Raw genomic sequence first — 14795 nt, 5'->3', positions numbered from 1 at the left:
TTTATCTTTTTTTACATTTGTTGCCTGTGCTTTTGGGGTCATAGCTTAAAAAAAATCATTGCCCGGACCAATGTTATGGAGATTTTTCCCTATATTATTTTGTAGTAATTTTAGTTTCAGGTCTTATGTTTAAGTCTTTAATCCATTTTATGTTGATTTTTATATATGGTGTGAGATGAGGAACAAATTTCATTCTTGTAAATGTGGATATCCAGTTTTCTCAACACCAATTATTGTTTCAGAGACTATCCTTTCCCCTTTTGTGTGTTCTTGGCATCTTTGTGAAAAATTAACTGACTGTACATGAATAGGATTATGTCAGGGTTATTTTGTTCCACTGGTCTGTATGTATGTTTTTATGCCAGAATCATGCTATTTTGATTATTATAACATGTAGTAGATTTTGAAGTCAGGTAGACTGATGCCTCCAGCTTTGTTCTTTCTGCTCAAGATTGCTTTTGCTATTTGGAGTCTTAGTGGTCCCATATGAATCTTACTATTGTTTATTTATTCCTATGAAAAATGCATTAGAATTTGAATAGGGATTGCATTGAATATGTAGATCACTTTGGGTAATATGGAAATTCTAACAATGTTAATTCTTCAATCCACAAACTAGAATATCTTTTTGTTTATTTCTTCAATTTTTTCTTCAATGTTTTATAGTTTTTCAACAGGTCTTCTAAATATTTCAGTGAGCACTTCTATACTTTCATCTTTACATTACTTGTATAATAATCTTAAGGTATCCTCGGATTTCTGTTTTGCTAAAAGTCTTTCTCATTAATAGTCTTTATTTTTTAGTGTTTTAGGTTTAAAGAAAACTTAAGCAGAAAGTACACTGCCTCTGCATATACCACCACCCTCCATGCTACTACCCCTATTTAAAATTGGTGTGGTACAATTTTTACAATTAATGAAACAATATAGGTATTTTATTATCAACTAAAGTCCCTAGTTTACATTAGGGTGTAATCATTGTGATACCAAGTTCTGTGGGTACTTAAAAATGCATAATGTCACTAATTCAGCATTACAGTGTCATTTATATAGTTTCACTGCCCTAAAAATCTACTGAATTCCACCTATTCGTACATCCAGGATTTTCTCTACTGATTTTCTTTACTGGTTTTCATTTTCATTGATTTCTGCTCTAAATTTCATTATTGTTATTATTATTATTGCTCACTTTAGATTTAAATTGTTCTTTGCCTAGTTTCCTATGGTGTAAGTATAGATTATTAAATTTAGATCTTTCTTCTTTCTAATATATGCTATTAATGGTACAAATTTCCCTCTGAGTAATGCTTTCACTGCATCTCACAAATTATAAGTTGTATTTTAAGTCTCGTTTTTTTTGAAATATTTCTCTTCAGACTTTTTTTGACCATGTTTTATTTTGAAATATGTTGTTTAATCTCCAAATAATTTAATATTTTCTATCTTTCTGTTACTCATTTCTAGTTTAATTTCATATGGTCTGAGAGGAATGTTAGTATAATTTCTATTTAAAGGATGTTCTATTGCCTAGAACACGGTGTGTCTTGGTGAATATTTTGTATAAGTTGTTGCTGGATAAAACATTCTATAAATGTCCATTAGATTCACTTGATTGATGGTGTCAGTCATTTCAACTATATACACACTGATTTTTCTGCCTCCTGGATTTGTCAGTTACAGTAGAAGTGTTCCAGAAATTTTAATGAGAATAGATGTTAACATATAAAATAGTATTTTAGTATCTTTCAAAATACTCATATTTTTCCTTCTTTGATCTTCTAAAGTAGTAAGTAACTTTGAAAAATTTTCTAACACTAATTATTCATGCATTCCTAACCTTACTTCAATGCCTCATTTATTTGTATGTACTTTTAGATTTTGCTCGGAATTGTTTTGGCTATTCGTGTTCTTTTTTTAGTTCCCTATGAATTTTATGATTGTTTTTACTATTTCTGTAAAAGATGACACTGATACTTCGTTAGGGATTGCATTCAATCTATGGATTCCTTGGGGAAGTATGGTCATTTTAATGATATTAATTCTTCTGATATATAAGTATGGTATTTCTTTCCATTTGTTTGTGTCCTCTTCCATTTCTTTCATCAGTGTTTTGCAGTTTTCATTGTGGACATTTTTCACCTCCCTGGTTAAACTTATTCCTAGGTATTCTAATGTTTTTGAAGCTATTGTATAATGGGACTGCCTTCTTGATTTCTTTTTTACTGTTTCATTATTGAAGAATAAAAAGGCTACTGATTTTTGTATGTTGATTTTATATCCTGAAACTTTACTGAATTTCTTTTTCAGCTCTAAGAGTTTTTTTTTAAATACTTTAAGTTTTAGGGTATATGTGCACAACGGGCAGGTTTGTTACATATGTATACATGTGCCATGTTGGTGTGCTGCACCCATTAACTCATCATTTAGCATTAGGTATATCTCCTAATGCTATCCCTCCCCCTCCCCCTACCCCACAACAGGCCCCAGTGTGTGATGTTCCCCTTCCTGTGTCCATGTGTTCTCATTGTTCAATTCCCACCTATGAAAGAGAACATGCGGTGTTTGGTTTTTTGTCCTTGCGATAATTTGCTGAGAATGATGGTTTCCAGCTTCATCCATGTCCCTACAAAGGACATGAACTCATCATTTTTTATGGCTGCATAGTATTCCATGGTGTATATGTGCCACATTTTCTTAATCCAGTCTATCGTTGTTGGACATTTGGGTTGGTTGCAACTCTTTGCTATTGTGAATAGTGCTGCAATAAACATATGTGTGCATGTGTCTTTATAGCAGCATGATTTATAATCCTTTGGGTATATACCCAGTAATGGGATGGGCTGGGTCAAATGGTATTTCTAGTTCTAGATCCCTGAGGAATCGCCACACTGACTTCCACAATAGTTGAACTAGTTTACAGTCCCACCAACAGTGTAAAAGTGTTCCTATTTCTCCACATCCTCTCCAGCACCTGTTGTTTCCTGACTTTTTAATGATGGCCATTCTAACTGGTGTGAGATGGTATCTCACTGTGGTTTTGATTTGCATTTCTCTGATGGCCAGTGATGATGAGCATTTTTTCATGTGACTTTTGGCTGCATAAATGTCTTGAGAAGTGTCTGTTCATATCCTTTGCCCACTTTTTGATGGGATTGTTTTTTTCTTGTAAATTTGTTTGAGTTTATTGTAGATTCTGGATATTAGCCCTTTGTCAGATGAGTAGATTGCAAACATTTTCTCCCATTCTGTAGGTTGCCTGTTCACTCTGATGGTAGTTTCTTTTGCTGTGCAGAAGCTCTTTAGTTTAATGAGATCCCATTTGTCAATTTTGGCTTTTGTTGCCATTGCTTTTGGTGTTTTAGACATGAAGTCCTTGCCCATGCCTATGTCCTGAATGGTATTGCCTAGGTTTTCTTCTAGGGTTTTTATGGTTTTAGGTCTAGATGGAGCCTTTCAGTTTTTCTAAATGAAAGACCATATCACCAGCAAAGAAGGACAATTTGACTTCCTGTTTTCCAATTTGAATGCCTTTTATTTCTTTCTCTTCTCTGACTGTCCTAGCTCAGACTTCCAATACTATGTTTAATAGGAGTAGTGAGAATGAGCATCCTTGTCCTGGGGAATGGTTCCAGCTTTTGCCCATTCTTAAAGGAAAGGCAGTCAAACTTTTCCCATTCAGGATGGTGTTAGCTGTGGGTCTGCTATATGTAGCCTTTATTATTTTGAGGTATGTTCCTTCTATATTTGGTTTGTTGGGAGTTTTAATTGTGAAGGGATGTTGAATTTTATCAAATGCTTTTTCTGCATCTATTAAGATGACCATATGGTTTTTGCCCTTCATTCTGTTGATGTGAAGTTTCACATTTACTTATTTGCATATACTAAACATCACTGCACCCTTGGTCTAAATCCCACTTGATCATCATACATTATCTTTTAATTGAATTCAGTTTTCTAGGATGTTGCTGATAATTTTTGCATCTATTTTCATCAAGAATATTGGTCTGTAGTTTTCTTTTGTTGTTGTTCCTTTTCTGGTTTTGTTATCAGGGTAATGCTAGCCTTACAGAATCAGTTAGGGAGAATTCTCTCCCTAATTTTTTGGAACAGTTTCAGGAGGATTGGTATGAGTTATTCTTATATGTTTGGTGGAATTTGGTGGTGAATCCACCTGGTTCTGGGCTTTTCTTTGTTCAGATACTATTTATTACTGCTTCAATATCACTGCCTGTTATTGGTCTGTTCAGGTTTTCCATTTCTTCCTGATTCAATCTTAGTAGGTTGTACATTTCCAAGTATTCATCCATTTCCTATGGATTTTCCACTGGTTAGCATATAGTTGTTCATAATGGTCCCTGATGATCTTTTCTGTTTCTATGGTATCAGTTATAATGTCTCTGTTTTCATTTATAATTTTATTTGAGTCTTCGCTGTACTCTTCTTGGTTAGTCTAGCTAGTGGTTGTTATCAATTTTACCTTTTCAAAGAACCAACTTTTTGTTTCATTCATCTTTCCATATTTTTCTTTTCAGTTCTACTGTGATCTGCATTATTTCCTTCTGATATTGTGGATTTGGTTTGTTGTTGCTTTCCTGTTCCTTGAGGTACATTGTTAGATTGTTTATTTGAAATATTTCTGCTTTTTGATGTAGGTGCTTATTGCTATGAACTTCCCTTTTAGTACTGCTTTTATTGTGTCCCACAGGTTGTGATATGTTGTGTTTCCATTTCATTTGTTCCAAAAAACATTTATTTCCATATTAATTTCTTCATTGAACCAATGGTTGTTCCGGAGCATGTTGTTTAATTTCCATGTATTTGTATAGTTTCCAATGTTTCTCTTGGTATTGATTTCTAGTTTTACACCATTGTGATCTGGGAATATACTTGATGTGATTTTGAATTTCAAAAATTTGTTGAGATTTGTTTTGTGGCTTAATATATGGTCTATCTTGGAGAATGTTCCTTGTGCTGATGAGAAGAATGTGTATTCTGCTATTGTTGGATAAGATGTTCTCTAAATGTCTGTTAAGTCCTTTTGGTCTAAAGTCCAGTTTAAAACAAATGTTTCTTTTCTGATTATCTGTCTCAATGACCTGTTTAGTACTGGCAGTGGGGTGTTAAAGTGCCACAATTTTATTATATCAGAGATCATCTTTTTATTCAGATATGGCAATATTTGCTTTATGAATCTAGGTACTCCTGTGTTGGATGCCAATATGGATTTGGTGTTACATCCTCTTGCTAGATTGATCCCATTATCGTTACATAATGACCTTCTTTGTCTTTTTCTTACTGTTTTTTATTTAAAGGGTTGTATCTGAGTATAGCTATGCCTGCTCATTTTTTGTTAACATTTGCATGAAATATCTTTTTCTATCCTTTTATTTTCAGTTTATATGCATCTTTAAAGGTTAATTATGTTTCTTGTAGGCAGCATATGGCTAGATCATGTTTTTTTAATCCATTCAACCAGATTATATATTTTAAGTAAAGAATTAAATCAATTTACACCGAAAATTATTATTGATACGTGAGGTTTTCCCTTTATCGTATTAATTATTTTCTGGTTATTTTGTGTATTCTTTGTTCCTTTCTTTTTCTCTTACTGTTTGTTATTGTGGTTTGGTGGTTTTCTGTAGTAGTACTATTTGAGTCCTTTCTCTTCTTCATTTGTTTGTTTGCTTTACCAGTGAGTTTTACACTTTTGTGTGTTTTCATGATAGCAAATGTCGCTCACTATTTCCAAGTTTAGAATTCCCTTGAGGAATTTCTTGTAAGGCCAGTGTAGTGGTGATGAATTCTTTCGGCTTTTGCTTCTATGAGAGAGATTTTATTTCTCCTTCATTTATGAAGAATAATTTCGCTGGATATAGTATTTTTGCCCAACAGGTTTTTTTTTTTTTCTTCTTTCAGCTCTTTGAAAATATCATCCCATTACCTCCTGACCTGTAAGGTTTCTTCTGAGAAATCTACTGTTAGTCTAATGATGATTCCTTTATAGGTAACTAGATGCTTTTCTCTTGCTGTTTATAGAAATCTTTGTGTTTACATTTAGGTAGTTTAACTATAATGTGCCATGGAGAGAATACTTTTTTTGCATTGTATCCTTTTGGGGATCTCAGCACATCCTGTATCTGAATGTCTAAATCACTCATTGGACTTGAGAAATTTTCATCTCTTACTGCATTAAATAAGTTTTCCAACCCTTTTTTATTGCTTTTTGCCTTCTGGAACCCTTATAATTTGAAAATTTGGTCTCTTATGATGCCCCATATGTAATAAAGGTTTTGCTCATTCTTTTTTAATTGTTTTTTCTTTTATTTTGTATAAAGAATTATCTTCCAGATTTGAAATTCTTTCTTCTGCTTGATCTAGTCTATTGTTGAAGCTTTGAACGTATTTTGCATTTCATTTAATAAATTCTTCAGTTCCATAATTTATGTTTGGTTATATTTTTGGTATCAATCTCTTTAGCAAATTTCTTATTCATATCATGCATTGTTTTTCTGATTTCTTTGTATTGTTTTGCAGAATTCTCATGTTTCTCACCGAGCGTCTTTAGAATCAATCATTTAACTTCTTTTTCTGAGATTTCATTAATTTCTCTTTGGGATCTGTTGTTCGAGAATTATTCCTTTGGATGTGTTATATGTCCTGGCTTTTTCTTATTTTCTGTACCATTATATTCATATCTGTACATCTACTATAACAGTCACTTCTTGCAATTTTTTAAATTTGCTCTGGTAGGGGAGGACATTTTCCAGAAGATGTATCTATGCTGTTAGTTGGGTAGGACACTTTGGTTGTGATTTTGAGTGCAGTAGTGTAAACTCTGTATGATTCCTTCAGGTATAAATAGTACCAGTGGTATCTATAATTTCTTCAGTGGCTCAGGGTGCAATTATTAAATGAGGCTGTGGTTTTGCTGGGGACTGTAATACCAGGTAGGTCAGTCTTTGAGCCCCAGTGATGGCAGCAGTGGGATGAGTATGTGTGTCTCTGGGCCCCAGGGTGGTCTGGCACCATTATTAGTGAGTCCAGATGGGCCAATTGTTGAGTTTCCAGATAGATTACTTGGATGCCAGCAGTGACAACAGTAGGTGGGGTGGGTGGGGATGTTCTTGAACCCCTGGGGCAGCCAGCTTGATATGAATGATGACAATGGCAGTGGCAGAAACATCCTCTTAGTCCCGAGTGGTTCACACTGGTATTGGTGTTGGTTGTATTCAGCCGAGTGGGCTGGTCTCCAGGCACACAGGTGGTGCGTGCAGGTAGGTGCCAGCTGTGATAGTAGCAGTCATGTGGGTAGGCCCGACCTCAGGCACCTGGGAGGAGTGTTCAGGTGCCAACTGTGGTGGACTAGGCTAGGTGATCCTCTTGCTTCCGGTGTGCTCTAGCACAGGGGTTGGGGGGTGGCAGGTCAAAGCTGAGCCAAACTTGTCCTCAAGCCCTCTGATAATGAGTACGGGCACCAGATGCAGTAGTTAGGGGTGAGGCAATCCCTAGAAAAGTGAAATGCTATGATGGTAGGTGGCAGCAGATGTGCTGGTTCCCTGCCACTGGGGAGGGCAGTGCCACCTTCAGTATTGGGCAACCTAGGTCAGCAGGTGGAAAATACACACACCATTTTCACCACAGCCCAAGCGGCATTCTTTCCTCAGCCTCTCTGCAGTAGCTGACACATTGCTCATGACTCAGCCTCAATGGCGGCAGCATGCATCGTGATAGCATCTCATCCCCTGGTGTGGGTGGCCCCTGGTCACTGGCACCTAAGCTCGGAGGCAGCAAGCGTGCTTCTCGTGCACCTGAGCCCCAGTACCAGTGGTCTCCAGGATAATGCGCTATCTGTTGGCGGCAGGACTCTTAAGATGGCTGCTTGCTATAGCTGCTTAGGTCTCATGGAATGTGTGCAACCCGGTGTGAGCTCCTTCCCCGGACCAGTGCCATCACACAATCTCTCAGCATCTTCCTATGTTAGTTTCAGGGCAAGTGAGGGTCAAGAGACTCTCCTATGGCCAGGATTTCAGGGGTCCATAGTGGAAATGGAAACCACTGAAAGTTTCTACTAACCCTTTCCTCATATTAAGGAGTCTCCCTCAGCTCCCAGCTGATCCTACTCAGTAGACTGCCTCATTTCCTTCCCCTTCCTCGGTTTAGGCATTTACTGTCACTTTTCTATTGAATTACAGTGTTCTCTCTTGGATGATCTATTTGAAATGTGATCATCTACTCATTATGTTGGTTCTTCTTAGTGGAGGAGGTGAGTATGAAATACCTCTAGTCAGTCATCTTGAAGCTTTCCTCTTTCATATCTTTTCCCTATCACATCATATCTATTTCCCTATAGGTTCTCAAATTTATTAGCACAGAGTTACAGTCTTTTAGGAAGTCAATTCCTCTTATTCTGAACTGTGAGTAATTGTGATTGATGTTGTTATTTCTTCCTTCTTTCCTCTCTTTCCTTCCTTACTTTCATCTTTTCTTTTCCTTCTTTTTTTAATTCTTCCTTTCCTTTCAATGAAGCACAGTAGAATGTTTATTTTTTTAAATGCAACATCCCTCACTTGAAGTCTTTCAAAGACTTTAGAATAAAGTCCAAATTATCTACTAATATAAAACAAAGTGCTTCTCAGGTTGGTATTTATCTACTTCTGTATCTCACTGCCATCCTAATTCTATGCTGAATATTGGCTTTATTTTATCATTTAATCTTTGCACATGAAGTTAAAATATCCTTCACTCCCTCCATATCCCTTCTCTGCCAATAAATATCCTGCTGGTTCCAAGATCCATTCCAACTTGTACTTGTCTGAGAAGTCTTCTTTGGAGGTCCTAAAGGTAGAACCTCATCCTCTTTGGAATTCTCCCCTGTTGAGCCTGTCAACGTTTAAGTCCCCTGAAGCTCAATCCTCACATCTTTCCTCTATGTATACTCAAATCCCAGAAGAAAGTCCATCCTGTGCCATCAAATATCATCTTTACACTGGTGAAATCTAAATTTTTATCTCTAGCTATGATTTTGTCCTGCCAATTTAATACCTCTATATAGCTATCAATTAAATATATCAAGCTTAATGTATCAAAAATGGAAGTCTTGATCGTATTTCTGCTTTCCAAATGTATTTTTCTCTAAGTGTTCCCCATCTCAGTAAACAGTATTCATCCAGTTTGTTCTGTTCAAAAGTTTTGGAACTACCTTTGACTCCTGTCTTTCTCTTAATACACACACCCAGTCTAGTACTAAGACCTGCTATCTGTACCTTCAAAAATATTTTTTACCACTTCTACCTCTACCACTCTAGTCCAAGTGACCACTATCTCTTGCCTGGAGTACTGCAGCTACCTCCCAGTTAGACTTTATTCTTCCCCCTTTATTAAATTACAATATATTTATTTCCACATAAAAACCAGTATCACATTAAATGATAACTCAGATCATTACCCCCCACAACTCAATCTTCTAATGACATCACATCTCATTTCAGAATACAACGTACAGTATTTACGATGGCCTACAAGGCCAGAAATAATTTAACTCCTGAATACTTCATCTCTTATCATCCATACCACTAGTGATAGATACGTCATTGCCAGACTGACCCCCTTACTATTTCTTGAACACATCCATACCTACCACTGTGCTGTTCCCTTTGACAGGAATGCATATCCATCAGAAATTCAAATGATTTAATTTCTCACTTCTTTTTGGTCATTTATTTTTTTTTTTCGTTGTTCTTATCACTACTTGCCATTATATTAGATTTTTCTGTTTGTTTATCATCCACTAATTCATTAAAATATAAGCTCTGTAAAGTGAGGAGACTCACTTTTTTGTTCATGCCTGAAACTTTTCCTAATTTGTAGTAGACACTGTATTAAAACTTGTTAAATAAATGAGAGATTGAATACATCTAATGTATTATTCCAGTATAGTGGCTGTCTTCTCTGTAAATCATAAACTTTAAGTCCAGGGACAAAGTACTTTTTCTGTCTCTCCCCAAGAATCTACCAGATGATTACACAGTAGATACACAAGCAATATTTATTATGGAGTAAATTAATAAACACTTTCATTCTCTTTTGTAAGAGAGTGAGGAAAATCTTATGAATCAGGAAAGCTAAGGATGCCAGCTTGATTATGTCACACATGGCAGAAATAGCAGGGAACTCTGCAAGAAAATACCTTAAAGACCTTCAGACTCTTTCTATCCCCTTTCCAGCATAAAGGTTTCCATCTGCAAGGGAAAGTTTTCTGGAAACAGTAGCTTAGGAAAATACACAACATGTAGCTGTTGTAATTGCCATGTTTATATTGAGTTCTGGGTTAGCTAGTCTGAAACAGCCCTGGTAAAAATAAATTTTCAGTGTGTTTTAAGCAATCAGTATTTCCAATAGGCACTGTCAACACGACCTTTAGTGGTCTCCAGAACTTCTCCTTCACTAAGTATTTAACTGGCTGTTCAGCCCCTATGGCTTCCTGTCTGCCTTTAATTTTCCCTCAGCATTTTTTTCATGCTAGAGCAACAACAAAATACACAAGCCATCCTTTGAGAGAATTTCTGAACATAATTTGAAAAGCTATTGACATAAAAAAACTGAGACTGGTTGAGAGAAAGAGGATCAGTGGATACCACATATTCTCCATTTGATAGACAAATGAACCTCCCGTTCTAATTCCCTAACTCCCTATTATCTACTTAACACTGAACTATTTCTTTTACATTTTCATTCCTAGAGAAATTTTGGCTTTCATAGAAGAGCAAATATGGAAATTTTTTTTGATAAATCTAATGCCCAAGCTCCATAATAATGCTAGTATTTGAGAGTAATTATAATTCCTATAAAACTACATGAGGTCATTCTGAAGCTCTGAAACCTTTTGTCATATTTTCATACTCATTCTCAGGGCCCTTTTATTAAATCATTCTTTTCCTCACTAAAAGAACATCTAAATTAGTATCATTAGACATTGTGAAAAATTAGTAAGTCATGATATGAACATAACATTATGTGTAATGAATTTTAAGTAATTTTATTGTCATTTTGAAACAAATAATTTATAGTAATTTAATGAATGTGTAACTTAACCTAGCAGCTGACCTAATCACATAGATACATAAAGAATACTTTCTGATTCAATATTGTGTTTTTTCAAACAATAGAAAAATAGTAAGTCATACCAAAAATTTTTATCTGTCATAAAGTATAATAGCAGTATGAGTCAAACTTGATTTCTTCTCTTGCGCCTACTGTCAAAAGAATGTACCAAAAATAGAGAAAGAGGATAAGATGATGGGAAAAAGCAGACAACAGGGGACATAAATCATGGTTCCAACTCTACAACTGTACATTTAATTAATATCAATTTCTGGATTTCAAAAGGGTGACATGGAATATGTTTCAAAACGAAAACAATTGGCCAGGCGCGGTGGCTCACGCTTGTAATCCCAGCACTTTGGGAGGTCGAGGCGGGCGGATCACAAGGTCAGGAGATCGAGACCACAGTGAAACCCCGTCTCTACTAAAAATACAAAAAAATTAGCCGGGCGTAGTGGCAGGCGCCTGTAGTCCCAGCTACTCGGAGAGGCTGAGGCAGGAGAATGGCGTGAAACCGGGAGGCGGAGCTTGCAGTGAGCCGAGATTGCGCCACTGCACTCCAGCCTGGGCGACAGAGCGAGACTCCGTCTCAAAAAAAAAACAAAAAACAAAAAACTAAAACAATCAAATAACAATATAAACAAAAAAAAATCAAACCATATAAGTAGCCTATATGTTAGATCCACATTTTTAATGTTTGAGATGTTGTCCTATTACTTTTACTGCTTAATACCTATTTAAAGCTCACATAAATATGAAGGAGTTTATTAAAGCTGCTCTGAGCTATAGCATTTACCCTCCAGAAATTCATCTACCATCAGTCCTTCTTTTGTTCTACATGACTGCCATTTCTTCCCATTTGATCCAGCTCTGGATAAAAACTAGTGCTGTGGACATATGAAATTATAAAATTGCTAACTAAAAAAGCAGGGACAGAAATTCCTCACTAAAAAGTAAGATTAAAAAATTGATCACAGGGCCAGGTGCGGTGGTTCATGCCTGCAATCCCAGCATTTTGCGAAGCCAAGGTGGGTGGATTGCTTGAGCCCAGGAATTCCAGATCAGCCTGGGCAACATGGCGAAACCCCGTTTCTACTAAAAATACTAAAAATTAGCCAGGCATGGTGGCACACGCCTGTAATCCCAACTACTTGGGAGGATGAGGCATGAGAATTGCTTGAACCCAGGAGGCAGGGGTTATGGTGAGCCAAGATTGCACCACTGCACTCCAGCCTGGGCAACAGAGCAAGATTTGGTTTAAAAAAAAAAAATTGGCCACAGGATACAGAGAGCAGGGGACAGCTTAGTAGAAAATTTTAATTAATGTTAACGTCAGCCATAACTACGATTATCTAGATCATACTTAAGAACTGTTGACTGTGATGGGGGCTCAACTTAGGAAATAGTGATTTACATGTACAAAACATAAGGAAGGGTTTAGAGACACAGTTGTAGTTGTTTTGTTTTGTTTAAACACCCAAAAACTAGCACTGGTATTTATTTTTTCAAAGAAAATAGAGAAAGGAAACCAAACATATCATAAACACTTATTCTCAAGAGCATGTTATAAACCATCTTGCAGAAACAAGGCCATGTTAGGTAGAATGTCCCAGACTGTGTACACCAGAAGCAGTTCCACAGTACTGTAGGGCCTTCTCACCTTAAAAGTTGTGGTGCCATAGAGCTTGGTAGTGTGAACTGTCTCTGGAAGCACATTAGTGATGTTGGTGATAAATTCTTCCAAGTACTTACAGGATTTCTCCAAATGTGTTGTATTGATAATAATCTGGACAAGCTAGAAAACAACAAACACATGTAAAAGTCATTTGACTACTCACCCCAGGATGAATGGCTCAATATGAACCTGCCGGTACAAAACAAATGAAAGGCATGATGGAAAAGGCCATCCACATTCAGGCAAGGGGTATGTTAAAGCATGGGCTTTCATGTTACCTCTTCTAGGAAGTTTTTGATATGGTCAGGCTTTGTGTCCCCACCCAAATCTCATCTTGAATTGTAATCCCCATAATCCCATGTATCCAGGGAGAGACCAGGTGGAGGTACTTGAATCATGGGGGCAGTTTCCCCCATGCTATTCTCGTGATAGTGAGTGAGTTCTCACAGATCTGATAGTTTTATAAGGGGCTCTTCCCCCTTCACTCACACTTCTCCTTCTTGCCGCCCTGTGAAGAAGTTCTTTGCCTCCCCTTTGCCTTCCACCATGATTGTTAAGTTTCCTGAGGCCTCCCAAGCCATGCTGAACTGTGAGTAAATTAAACCTCTTTCCTTTATAAATTACCCCATCTCGGGCAGTTCTTTATAGCAGTATGAAAATGGACTAATACGTCCTAGCATTCCAAAACATTTTGTATTCCCCCGTATTATGTGAACACTTATCACTGTATCCTAAAGGTATGTTTTCTTCTGTTTAAAAAAGATTAGACTAAGAACAAAAATTGCTACGATTTAGCATGATGCCTTCCAACTAAAACATTGCCAAATGAACTAAACAAATAAATGATCACCAAAAGAACAGGAATCATTAAAATGGCAACAAGACGTTTCAAAATTAGGCATGATGAACAGAGATGTTAGGAGAGATTACAATATGTTAATAAACTACATCAGTTTGTGGAAGAAAGAACATGGGCATCAAAGTGAAAGTAACCAGGGAATTAACCACTTACTTTATTATTATTACTTACTGATCTTGGGAAATTTTCTTATCTTTTATAACCCTATTTCCTTATCTGTAAAATGTCAATAATAATGTCTACTTCACAGAGTTATTGTGAGGATTAAATATTCTGTTGTCAACACTATTTCCCTTTTCTTACATAGAACAGATCGTTAAAAAGACAGTACTGATAAAAAAAAGTTGTCTTCTATAAATTACTAGAAGAGGAAGATAAAGAAGAATAACTGTTATTGTCTGTATAGAATTAAGGATTCTAAAGAACTTCATGATTTATTTTCCTACACTGTTTTCCCAAAAACTTGGAAAAGTAGTTAAAGGGACATAATTATACCTTCCATTTTACTATAACAGAAGTGAAAATGAAGTGATTTTCTTTAGATCACACAGCCTAAATGGAACTAATACTATGTCCTGTACCTTCCAATTATGGACTCATCTGAATGACTCTGCCAGTGCCTTTTAGCATAAGCATTAAATGGCAGCTCTGAAGTGCTGCATGATTGTGTACATTAGATTAAAATATAAGATACTGGGCCTGCAATCAACTGGACCCCAATATGCTCTGATTCTACTGTCTGTAAAAAGAAGAGGAAAAAAAGTGGTATCTATTACTTATTTCTTAACTATTAAACCATAAAACTGTTCATATTCCTTAGAGTCTAAAAGAAATAGAAACAGGAAATAGAATGGACCTCTTTTTTTGTCTCTCTTTTCTACATCTTTACTCTGCATTTTCACAAAAATATGTCTGATGGTGAGGTTGCGGCAGGTAGGGGGGAGTTTTGGTGTGTAAGGCAATGAATTAATCTAGGTCTTTTGGTCTAGTGAGACAGTGAGCCAAGAGGGTGGAGGGTGGGGGTGGCATATGACACAAAGCAGAAACTGGAACTAAAGATGAGGGTGGTACTACACATGTTTACAATCCATGATATTTCAAAACAATGTTAAAAAGTTGGAATTTAAATTCAGTAAGAATCATATAATGCTGTAGAATATT

General features: G+C 36.3%; 1 protein-coding gene across 7 annotated transcripts in view; it reads right to left on the bottom strand.

Moving 5' to 3' along the window:
* The window catches only part of EXOC6B (exocyst complex component 6B), a 676922-nt gene that overhangs the window by 303399 nt on the left and 358728 nt on the right, over window positions 1–14795 (bottom strand). For 5 of the 7 annotated variants that reach the window (XM_055243157.2, XM_055243158.2, XM_055243159.2 and 2 more), the window contains one exon: window positions 12761–12895. The exons of the other annotated variants lie outside the window; for them this stretch is intronic. In XM_055243157.2, the coding sequence (XP_055099132.1) occupies window positions 12761–12895 (135 nt within the window). The remainder of the gene's footprint in view (window positions 1–12760; window positions 12896–14795) is intronic. 7 annotated transcript variants of the gene reach the window in all.

Source organism: Symphalangus syndactylus, chromosome 14 (genome assembly GCF_028878055.3).
Source record: "Symphalangus syndactylus isolate Jambi chromosome 14, NHGRI_mSymSyn1-v2.1_pri, whole genome shotgun sequence".
In the NCBI taxonomy this organism is placed as follows: domain Eukaryota; kingdom Metazoa; phylum Chordata; class Mammalia; order Primates; family Hylobatidae; genus Symphalangus; species Symphalangus syndactylus.
Note: the sequence above shows the minus strand (reverse complement) of the source record. Positions and strands in the feature narration are given on the sequence as shown.